Genomic DNA, 12,335 nt, shown 5'->3' with positions numbered 1-12,335 from the left:
TGGGACTTTGTTAGAAAGTGAACCACCTGAGATGAAATTAGAGTATACTATGAAAGGAAAGGTCTCACCTGAGTCATGAAGTTGAAGGGTTGTCATTCCACACGTGAAGTCTCTGGACACAGTCTGAAGTGAAGCATGTTGAGGTGGTAATCGTTGTATTGGTTAGGTTGTGATTGGCAGATGCAATATTATTTGATATGGATTGGGAGAGGCATACAGGAAAGTGGGCCCTATCCAAGGGTTCCAGGACTGGGGGAAGTAGAGGCTCTATAGTGGAGATGTGAGGTTCCTGCTGTCTTAGGGTTCAAAAAGACAATCGATAGTTAATGTTATCATCACATTGTTTGGTAATTGGGTTAACTTTGAAAAGTCCTTTTGTTAGGGTTTGCTGTACAGTACCAAGTAGCAGCACAATTTGTAATAGTCAAAACCTGGAAGCAACCCAGGTGTCCAACAACAGATGAGTGGCTGAGCAAGTTGTGGTATATATACACAATGGAATACTACTCAGCTATAAAAATGGTGACCTCACCATTTTCAGCTGATCTTGGATGGACCTTGAAAAAATCATGTTAAGTGAAATAAGTCAGAAATAGAAGGATGAATATGGGGTGATCTCACTCTCAGGCAGAAGTTGAAAAACAAGATCAGAAAAGAAAACACAAGTAGAACATGAACTGGAATTGGCATGTTGCACCAAAGTAAAAGACTCTGGGGTAGGTGAGGGGAAGAGTACAGGTTCAAAAAGGATGACAGAGGACCTAGTGGGGGTTGTATTGATATATGGAAAACTGAGAAATGTTATGCATGTACAAACTATTGTATTTATTGTCAAATGTAAAACATTAATTCCCCAATAAAGAAATTTAAAAAAAGATGTTTCGTGTGTTGACCTTATTGTCTATTACTTTGAATGCTAGTAATTCTAGAAATTTTGAGTGTCTTGTACCTTTTACTGATGTGAGTTTTTAAAAAACTTTTTATGCTATCATATTAGTATCATATATTAGTATATACACTTTTGTTTGACATACTTGAATATTCTTTAGGATATCATTTAGATTTATTTACTTACTTTATTGTCACCAAGGTTATTGCTGGGGCTCAGTGCCTGTTCAATGAATTCACTGCTCTGGCAGGCATTCCCCACCCCCTTTATTATTTTATCTTTTTTTGTTAGAGGCAGAGAAAAACTGAGAAGGAAGGGAGGAGATAAAAAGAATGAGAAAAGAGGAAGACAGTTACCCACAGCATTGCTTCGCCACTTGTGAAGCTTCCCCTTACAGGCAGGGACTGGGGGCTTGAACCTTGAGCAAAGAATGTGTGTACTCTACCAGATGTGCTATGCCTACCCCCTAGATTTTATTTATGTCTTTGTATATATTGTTTCTTTTTAATTGATACTCTAGGGATAACAGTACATATACCGTGTGTGTGTGTGTGTGTGTGTGTGTGTGTGTGTGTGTGTGTGTGTGTAATTGGAGAAGGTAGGGAGAGGGGGAGGGAGAAGGAGAGGGAAAGAGAGAGAGGGAATTTGGGACTTCATGCATATATAGTTTCACTATTTCTGGGCCTGGGAAACTTTTTCATTCAGAGCCATCACAGCACTCAAGCTTTCCCTGGTATCTCAAAGCCTCCTATCTGGTATAGGACTTGAACCCACATGCTAAGGTAAATACCTGGTGAGCTATCTCTCTGGCTCAATGTACTGAACTTTATCCTTCCTAGTTGGGATATGTTTATTGAAATGGGATGTAGAAATCTTCTCTTTTCCCTTCTTTATGTCATAGGCATCTTGTAAAAGCACATCTATGTGTACAAAAAAAAACCACATCAAACAATATTGTAAGTTTTGTTTTTAATCATTAAACACATTTTAAAAGACTTCAACAGATGAATAGTCTGTCATATGTACCCTTTCTGTTTTGCCATTTCTGTTCTTCTTCCACTCCTGTTCCAAATTTCTTTTTAGTATCATTTTCTAGATGACTAAAGCATTTCCAACACTTCTCGTTAAAAAAAAAAAAGGAGCTAGCAGAAAGAAAATTTTCTCAATTTTTATGTGTCTGATGGTGTCTTTATTTCATCTTTATTCCTGAGGTCCGTATTTACTCAATATAGAATTCTGGACGGCAGTAACCATTCTCAGTACTTAAATATTATAGGCCTCAAGTTCAATTCCAGGCATTGCATATGCCAGAATGAGGTTCTGGTTCTTGTCTCTCTCTCTGTCTGTCTCTCACTAATAAAAGTGTTGTAGTACTTCTTTCTGAGCTTGACAATCACTGGTAATAAACCCAGTAATTCTTTGTGCTATATAGGTGAAGTGTCTTTTTTGGCTGCTTTCAAGATTCTTCATTTTCAGTTTCAAGATATTTGTTTATGATGTATGTGTCTACACATAAACTTTATGTTCAGCATGCTTGGGATTCATTAAGCTTCTAAAACTTGCAAACTTGTGTTTATTACTATACTTGAGAAGGATTTTTAGTCATGAGATCTTCAAGTCAAGTACTTCATCCTCATATGTACATCCTTCTCTCCTTCAAGGACTCCAGTGCCTGAAGATAAGATTTTTTTAATATTTATTTATTCCCTTTTTGTTGCCCTTGTTTTTATTGTTGTTGTAGTTATTATTGTTGTTGATATCATTGTTGTCATTGTTGGATAGGACAGAGAGAAATGGAGAGAGGAGGTGAAGACAGAGAGGGGGAGAGAAAGATAGACACCTGCAGACCTGCTTCACTGCCTGTGAAGTGACTCCCCTGCAGGTGAGGAGCCGGGGCCTTGAACCGGGATCCTTACGCTGGTCCTTGCACTTTGCACCATGTGCGCTTAACCAACTGCGCTACCGCCCGACTCCCAAGATAAGATATTTTATTGCAGCCCCTTGAGGTTCTGCTCTTCTATTAAAGTCTTTTTACTCTCTGTTGTTCAAATAGGCAAATTATTTTTATTTTCTCTTCCAGCTCACCAATTCTTTCCTCTATCCCCTGAATAGTTGCTTCCATATTTGTTTTGAATATTATATTTATTCTGTCCTAGAATTTCCATTTAGTTCTCCTTTCTATCATTTTTTTTATGGAAACTTACTACGTTACCATTTATTTCACCTGGATTTCTGATTATTTGTTGAAAACCCTTTTTTATTTTATTTTAAAGGATATATTATTAGAAAGAACAACAAACCTTTCTTTTGCCACTAGGGGTTTTCATTGGGGCTTTGTCTCTGCATGATTTCCCTGCCCTCTGAAAACTCTTTTACTTTTTTTAAACTAGAGATTGAGAGAGGGAGAGAAATATAGAACAAAGAGAAAAAGTGACACTACAGCTCTGCATCACCTCTTGTGAAGTTTATTTTGTACAAATGCTCCCAAGTGGTGACTGAAGCTTGAATTTGGGTCCTCAAGCACAGTAAAGTGTATGCTTTGTTGGTTGAACTATCTTTTTAAAAAAATTTTTATTTATAAAAAGGAAACATTGACTAAACCATAGGATAAGAGGGGTACAACTCCACACAGTTCCCACCACCAGAACTCTGTATCCCATCCCCTCTCTGGTAGCTTTTGTCTTCTTTAACCCTCTGGGAGTATGGACCCAGGGTCATTATGGGTTGCAGAAGGTTCAAAGTCTGGCTTCTGTAATTGCTTCCCCGCTGAACATAGGCGTCAATCCATATTCCTAGCCTCTCTCTCTCTTTCCCTAGTGGGTAAGGGGTCTGGGGAAGCGGAGCTCCAGGACACATAGGTGGGGCTGTCTGTCTAGGGAAGTCTGGTTGGCATCATGCTAGCACCTGGAACCTGGTGGTTGAAAAGAGAGTTAACATACTAAGCCAAACAAATTGTTGACCAGTCATGGACCTAAAGGCTGGAATAGTGCAGATGAAGAGTTGGAAGGTCTTCCATTTTGTAGAAAGCTAGTAGGCATATTTTAGTTATATTCCAAAGAGCCTGTGACTATTTCTACTCATTGTGGAGAAACCTTTCTTTTCCCCACTTTTAATTTTTTTGTTTTGTTAGTATTTTAATATTGATTTACAAAATTACAAGGTAACAGGGGTACAACTCTACACTGTTCCAGCCACCAGAGTTCTGAATTCTTAATCCCTCCATTGTAAGCTACAGCAGTTCTCCCAAGGTTGCAGATATGGGCTAACTATTATTTCTACAACTATATGTTTATATTTGTATATATCCCCCTTTTTTTAAGGTATCAACTTCTCTTCTTTTTCAAGTCACACATAAACCTATTATTACATACATATGTCTCTCCCTTTTTCCTCCTCTCTCTGGTTCCTAATGGAGTTGGAGTTCAGAGCCCTCTGGTCATCTTCCCCCAGACTGGGAGTATGGATCAAAATTATTTTTGGGGTACAGAATATGGGAGGTCTGACTTCTGTAATTGTTTCTCCACTGCACATGAGCATTGACAGGTTGATCGAAACCTCCAGCCTGTATCTGTTTTTCCCTAGTAGGGCAGAGCTTTGAAGCGGTGAGGTTCCAAGACTTATTGGTGAGGTCATCTTCCCAGGGAAATCAGGATGGAATCATGATAGCATCTGAAACTTGGTGACTGAAAGTTGACAAGATATGAAATAGGGCAATGCTTGGCAATTAATGAACAAGAAACAAAAAATAGGAGTAGAGCAGAAGAGAACAGGTATCTTAGGGTGGGAAGAAGTTAGGAAATCCATTTTAGGTTATGTTCTTTGGGGCCCACTACAATTTTTTGCTTGAGTTTGATAGCTAACATGGAGTTGGACAAAAATATTGTCTGGGAAGATGGTATCAGAGTAGAGAAAAGGGCTAGGATTAGGGCACAGAGTGGCTCCCAGTCTTGAAAAAAATATAGGAATAAAATTAAGTTTTTACCCCGTCCACCTGACCCAGGACATATATATATATATATATATATATATATATATATATATATATATATATATATATATCTTTGACACAAGAGCCTGTATTACCTCTGAGTCCTTATTGATCTGAGCTTACAGCTCATGGTCACAGCTGGGAATAGTGCAGGCTGCACTCATTTCAGGACCAGTCTTCATCAAGTGGCAGGGCAGGATGACCCAGCCTCTCTTCAGAGACTAGAGCAGTCCCTACCATTGCTGTATTATGGTGAGAACAAGGTCTTACAGAGGCCCTTGAAAGGGCTTATGCTGACATTCCTGATGGAAGTGACCATTGACAGTGGAGAGGGAGATTCATTAGAGGTCTAGGCCTATCATATGTGTGTAGAAATCCAAGGATTCCCTGACTAGGGCCCCAGATGATGGAGTGGAATGATGTCGACCAAAAAGGCCATTTGATGTCGACCAAAAAGCCAGTCTCTTGCTCTTATCCAACTTTTGTAGTCTTTTCTTTATCTAATGACCTTAGACTTTATCCCAATTGTTTAAGCATTGACTGTCATTATTGTTTCCAACCAGAATTAGGTTTTTGAGGTGTCTCTTCTTTGGCCTTTCTGCTAGGTTACCAAGCTAATTTGGTCTTGTTTGATCAATTAGAGAATATATGCTGCCTTCATCAGGCACTTCTGCTAGGATTAGGCTTAGTAGGTCTGAGTTTTATCACAGAGGGCTATTAAGCACTTTTACTTTGAATTATATAAGTGCTCTTTGCCTATGGATACATGTACACCTGTACTCAGTACCCTAATCCCTAGCTTGTATCCATTATCTGTAACTTTGTTAGATGATGTGCCATCTGAAATGGATCGAGGTAGTCCCATGGTCAGAAAGATCTCACCAGATTTGAGGAGTTGGGAAGTTGACATCTCAGGTTCGGTATCTCTGGTTATAGTCCCCAGCAAGAATTCAGTAGCAGCATAATGTGGGATGGCAGCACTAGTAACACTGATTTCGTTGAGGTCAACAGAGGTGGTATAATGGTAAGAAATCAGAGAGAAAAAATGTTAAGAATTATGGTCATAGTCCTAGAGGCTTCAGGACTTGGATAAATGAGGCTCTTAAAGAGAATAGAAAGGATTTCTTGCAGGCTTAGAAAAATTTAAGATAGCAGAATGGTTATGTAAAGAGACGCTCATGCCTCAGGCCCCTAAGTCTCAGATTCAGTCCCCCGTACCACCATAAACCAGAGCTGAGCAGTGCTGGTTAAAAAAAAAAGTTTAAAATAGTAATAACTAATTATTATTATTATAACCAGGTTGCTTAGAGGTTTGTTTTCTATAATAATCCAATGGTTAGCAGCTACACTAATATACTTGACCTCACTGTGCTTTGTGCCCTTTGGTGGTTATCTGAAAATCTCTATATTTTAGATACTGAACAGGGCCAAATTATTTTGATTTATCTGGCCTAAAGTTGTAGTTAACTTAGATATTAAAAAAAAAACTGTACACACAGATATATGTTTAGAGCTCCTTGAACAATTTAAGACCAGTGTCAGAATTTGATCATCTTATAAATCTGCAACATTAAGTACTTAGGCTAAAGCAAATATTTATACTTAGAGCTATGGTCTAGGCAGTTAGAGAACTTGAAGTATTAAATTTATTTTCCCCTGACATGTTATTGTAATAGTGATTTATGAGATAAATTAATAGGATTATAATTTCCCACCTTTCCCACCCCCCTCTGTGCCTCCCCCTCCCCCACCCCCTAGATAACCACTATAGTTTTCCACAATCTAAATATGGGTTGGCTTTTTGTTTGCTTGTTTGTTTGTTTGTTTGTTTGTTTCAAGTATGTGTGTTCAGTTCTTTAAATTCCACATACGTTGAAACCATCCTGTAGTTGTCCTTTACCTCCTTGCTTACTTCATTCAGCATAATCTTCTTGAATTCCATCCATTTTATCCCAAAGGACACAAAATCATATTTTTTATTGCTGAGTAGTACTCCATTAAGTATATGTCTCATAACCTTTTTATCCAGTCATCTGTCAAAGGGCATTTTGGTTGCTTCCAAATTTTGGCTATTGTGAATAATGCAGCTATGAACTTGGGGGTGTATCCCTCTGAATTTGTGTTATCTCTTTTTGATAAATGTCTAAGAGTGGAATTGCTGGATCCTAAGGTATTTCCATCTGGATTTGTTTAAGGATTCTCCATTCTGTTCTCCATAGTGGTTGTAGCAGTTTATGTTCCCACCAGCAGTGTAATAAAGTTCCTCTCTTCTCACATCCTTTTCAATACTTATCCTCTCTTGTTGATGAAGGCCATTCTAACAGGTGTGAGGTCGGATCTCAATGTGGTTTTAATTGTGCATTTCTCTGGTAATGAGTGAATTGGAGCACTTCCACATATGTCTGTGGACCATGTGTATCTCTTTTTTTAGAGAATTGTCTATTCATATCTTTTGCCCACATTTTTACTGGGCTGTTCTTTCTCTGTTTATTGAGATGTATGAATTCTTTATAGATGTTTGATATTAACAGCCTGTCTGAAGTACGGTGTGAAAATATATTCTCCCAGTTGCTAGGTTTCCTTTCTATCCATATGGAGTTCTCTTTTGACGTGTAGAAGCTTTTTAATTTGGTATAGTTCCATTTATTCAATGTTTTGTTGTTGTTGTTGTTGTTTCCATTGCCTATGGGGAGAAGTTTCCAAATATATCTTTACTATTAGTGTAATGAAATGTTTCAGCAGTATGTTCTTCTATGTACTTTATAGTTTCAGGTATAATATCCAGATCTTTAATCCATTTTGAGTTAATTTTGGTGTGTGGTGTTCATTGGTGGTCTAATTTTATTTTTCTACATGTGGCTGTCCAATTCTGCCAACACCATTTGTTAAAGAGACCTTCTTTTCCGCATTGGGCAGATCTGGTACCTTTGTCATATATAAAGTGCTTTACATGTGTGGCTTAAGTTCTGGACTCTGTTCTATTCCATTGGTTCACTGGAAGGCATGTGGTGAGAGGAAAATGACAAGTTGTGCCGGCAAATCCTCTCGAAGAAGGCAAGACTAAGTAGAGATGTGAAACAGTTCTTAAAATCCATTGAGGGATGTTACCTGGATGCTTTCATAGATCCTTAGAAAGCAAAAGTTATAGCTTTAGTAGTTGTTAGACTCAGGATCGGGTGGGATCACACCCAGTTAAGCACACATATTACCATGCTCAAGGACAAACCAAAATGCTATATATATATTTTTGCCTTTTTCTTTTTTTCCAAAATGCTATATTTATGACTTAAATCACATGTGTATTTTGCTGTTCTGACTAATCTGGAATGAAAGGAAAGTGAATGGGGTTACAAGATAATCTATAATGAAGCTTCCCCATTCTCTTTAAAATCCATATTTCTCCCAGTCCTGGAAGCACTGGGGCTTTGGCAATATTTCTTGATGCCTCTTCTCTTGATCTCTTACCCTGTTACACTGCTGCTGCTGTCCTCAGTGAAATCAATGCAACCAGTGCCACCATGCCACATTATGCTGCCACTGCTTTTTTGCTTTGGATGGTATCCAGAGAAGCAGAGCTTGAGATGTTAAGCCTTCAGTTCCAATTATCTGCCACCAAGTTGCAGCTGCTACTATGATTCCACCCTGAACTTGCTGGGCAGATGACCTCACCATTGTGTCCTAGAACCTCACCTCTCCAGAGCCCTGCCCTACTTGGGAAAGATAGATATGGGCTGGGGTGTGGATCAACCTACTAACTCCCATGTCCACCAGAGAAGCAGTTACAGAAGCCAGGACTCCCACTTTCTGTACCTCATAAAGAATTTTGCTCCATATTTTGGTCCAGAGGGGGAGAAATATTAGGGGAAGAGGACCAGAGGGCTCTGAACTCCAACTCCATCCATCAGGACCCAGAGAGAGAAAAAGGAAAAAAAAAAAAAAGGAAGGACATTTGAAAGCAGTAATAGGTGTAAGTGTGACTTAGAAAGGACGAGAAGACAGGACCATAGAAAAAAATGAACATATGTATGCAAATATAGGTAGATGGTTATAGAAATAATAGTCAAGCCATATCTGTGGCCTTGGGAGAACTATTACAGTTTCCAGTGGAGGGAATGGAGACACAGAACTCTGGTGGTGGGAATGTGTATGGAATTATATCCCTGTTGGCTCATAATTTTGTAAATCAATATTAAATCACTAATAAAAAAAAACGATCAGAGGGCTGGGCAGTAGCACAGTGGGTTAAGTGCACATGGCACGAAACGCAAAGACTGAAGTTAAGGATCACAGTTTGAACCCCCGCTTCCCACCTGCAGGGGGGCCGCTTCATGGGCGTTTCTTCTTCTAGCGTTTGCCCTTCTTCCGTAGCCAGTCAACAGCGTCAGGTTGAGCCTGATGTAAAGTTTCGAGACCTCCTTTGAATCTGGAGAGGTGGCAGTCGTTGACTATGTGGGTCATAGTCTGTCTGTAGCCACAGGGGCAGTTCAGGTCGTCTCTGGCTCCCCAGCGATGGAACATAGCGGCGCACCGGCCATGGCCTGTTCGATAGCGCTGAAGCAGGTCTACAGGTATCTATCTTTCTCTTCCTCTCTGTCTTCCCCCCCTCTCTCTATTTCTCTCTGTCCTATGCATCAACAATAACAACAAAAAGGGTAACAACAAGGGCAACAAAATGGAAAAAATTGACCTCTAAGAGCAGTGGATTTGTAGTGCAGGAACTGAGCCCCAGAAATAGCCCGGGAGGCAAACAAACAAACAACAACAACAACAACAACAAAAAACAAGATTACTTATGAATTCATCTAGGTCAATGGAAGAGATGGCTACATAGGAGTTTATTTCTTTCTATTTTTATATATGCTTTAAATTTTCCATAGAATGGTCTTAAAAATTAAAACATATACCGCTTTCCAAAATGTAACTGTGTCACATTAAGTGCTGATTTATGTGGTTTTTTTTGAAAAGTAATCTCATGCTGTTTCTCCTTCACCTCCCTGAAGTCTACATTTTCTAATATATTTCTATGTCTTCATTTCTTTTCTGACCCCCTACACACATATGCCTTAGTTTTGTCTGTTGTATGGAACGAAGCTGGTGTTCCAAGAGAGAGCCTGGTACCTGGAACATAAATATTTTACTCCTGTGGCCAGCGTGAGGATTCGGAGGCAGGTAAGGTTCCCCGTGAGTGGAAGAATCCCTCTATACATCAGCTGTCACATCTGTGCTTTCTTAGAAAACAGGCCTGCCAATCTTTGCTCCATTTCCTTGCATGAAATTGTATGCCCCTGAGACTCCACATACATGTTTTCATTGCCTACTATGATCACATTACACTTCAGACTTCAGGTGACAAGGAAATGTTTCACTGTCCGTGAACAAAAATCAGAGTCGAGAAAAATCAAAACTATTTTCCTAGGGAGTCGGGCGGTAGCGTAGTGGTTAAGTGCAGGTGGCACAAAGCACAAGGACTGGCGCGAGGATCCCAGTTCAAGCCCCCGGCTCCCCACCTGCAGGGGAGTCACTTCACAAGCGGTGAAGCAGGTCTGCAGGTGTCTATCTTTCTCTCCCCCTTTCTGTCTCCCCCTCCTCTCTCCATTTCTCTGTCCTATCCAACAATGAAGACATCAACAACAACAATAATAACAATAATAAAACAACAAGGGCAAAAACAAAGGGAAAAATGAATAAATAAATATTTTTTTAAAACTATTTTCCTTTTATCTTATTCTTGGCAAAAAAAAAAAATGATTTTCGCCTTTTCCTTTCTTACCAAGTCCTTTTTAATTCATTCTTCATATTCATAAAAAAAAAAAAAGGTCTGTAGTACTTTTTTGCTGGTGACAGGACTGGGGACTCAATGCAGTGGTTAAGGAGCATGTGAAAATGAAGGTGGAGCCAGTGAACCACCACCCAAATACCACAGGAGAGACTATAAAACAGCATAACCACCCACAAACACATCTGTTGAGAGACCTCTTCCAGCTCCTCATCTGACTCGGGAAACACCAACAGGTGCATGCTCAGTCTCCACATTCAACAGAGCTCATTGTATGGGGGCGGGAGTGGGGGACTCATCAGCTCATCACTGACTTGGAATACACAAGTATTATTAGTGCCTATGAATTTGGCTACAAGAGTAAAATTAGAGGATCGAGATCACTTAGGATGAATGCTTCTCTCAGGCAAGACTCTCAAGAGTGGAAAAATAAGACAAAACAGAGAGGATGGTTCAAGAGCTGGGGGAATGCAGCTGAGCCCTCAGACAGGGTTGATGAAGTGAGCAAAGTCATAGGAAAGAGAGTGCGTAGGACAGATGTTAGGAAACAGTGAACAGACAAGTTTGAAGTCCCGAGTGATAGAAAAATCCAGAGATGGCTGCAAGAGTAGATTACAAGAGTGGATGCTGAAGAACTTTAAAATCTTTTTTCCACTTCAGAGGAACAGAGATTATAAAGGAAAATGTATGTGAAAATGTTTCAGTTGTCTATAGCAAAAGATCCTCAAACTGAGTTGTTTAAGCAACAGGCTTTTATTATTTCTTATGATGCCTCAATCTGAACAGGGCTCTGCTAGATGATTCTTCTCTTCCATGTGGTGTGTGCTGCCACTAAGACTCCCAATTGGTGCTTCACTTGCATGATTGGCACCTCAACTGGGGTAGCAGGAACAGATGGGAACTGCTGTTCTCCTTCTGTGTCTGTTAGTGTGGTCTTGTTCAAAGCATAGTAGTCACAGCATGACCAATTTTTTAAATTTTTAAAAATTATTTATCTTTCCCTTTTGTTGCCCTTGTTGTTTTATTGTTGTTGTTATTGATATCGTCATTGTTGGATAGGACAGAGAGAAATGGAGAGAGCAGGAGAAGACAGAGAGGAGGAGAGAAAGATAGAACCCTGCAGACCTACTTCACCGCCTGTGAAGCAACCCCCCTGCAGGTGGGGAGCCGGGAGCTCCAACCAGGATCCTTAGGAAGGTCCTTGCACTTTGCGCCACATGCGCTTAACCTGCTGTGCTGCCACCCGACTCCCATGACCAAATGTTTTTACCAGATGGCTCGCTTCCAAAGAGAAAATGGAAGAGACTCATTATCTTAGAGTTTTGATCCAGCATTGACAACCTAATGTCCTGTTAGCTGCATTCTGTTGGCCAGAAATCACAAGGACAAAGGCAATACAGAGTTGGGTAAGAGGACACTTTACCTCTCGGTGTGAGGAGTAGTCTGTGCATATAGAGAAGGAAAGGATTGATAGCAAGTACCTTTAAAGACTACTTTCACAGAAAATGCTCATTTTGGGGAAGAGAAAAAATAATGTTAGTGTGTGTGTGTGTGTGTGTGTGTGTGTGTGTGTGTGTGTGTGTGTACATACATATATAGAAAGGGGGGTTGGCAGGGGGAGAGAGAGGGGGATAGAGGGAGAGACTTGCAGTACTGTGTCAGTGCTCATGGAATTTCTCCTG

At 39.9% G+C, this 12,335-nt stretch overlaps 1 protein-coding gene across 1 annotated transcript in view; it reads left to right on the top strand.

Moving 5' to 3' along the window:
• Positions 1-12,335, top strand: part of ACOXL (acyl-CoA oxidase like) — a 361,479-nt gene that overhangs the window by 323,852 nt on the left and 25,292 nt on the right. Inside the window, exon 18 of the mRNA XM_060188434.1 lies at positions 9,945-10,046. Within this exon, the coding sequence (XP_060044417.1) occupies positions 9,945-10,046 (102 nt within the window). The remainder of the gene's footprint in view (positions 1-9,944; positions 10,047-12,335) is intronic.

The sequence above is a fragment of the Erinaceus europaeus genome, chromosome 3 (genome assembly GCF_950295315.1).
Source record: "Erinaceus europaeus chromosome 3, mEriEur2.1, whole genome shotgun sequence".
NCBI classification, from domain to species: domain Eukaryota; kingdom Metazoa; phylum Chordata; class Mammalia; order Eulipotyphla; family Erinaceidae; genus Erinaceus; species Erinaceus europaeus.
The sequence above is the reverse complement of the archived record's forward strand: the minus strand, read 5'-3'. Positions and strand labels throughout refer to the sequence as shown.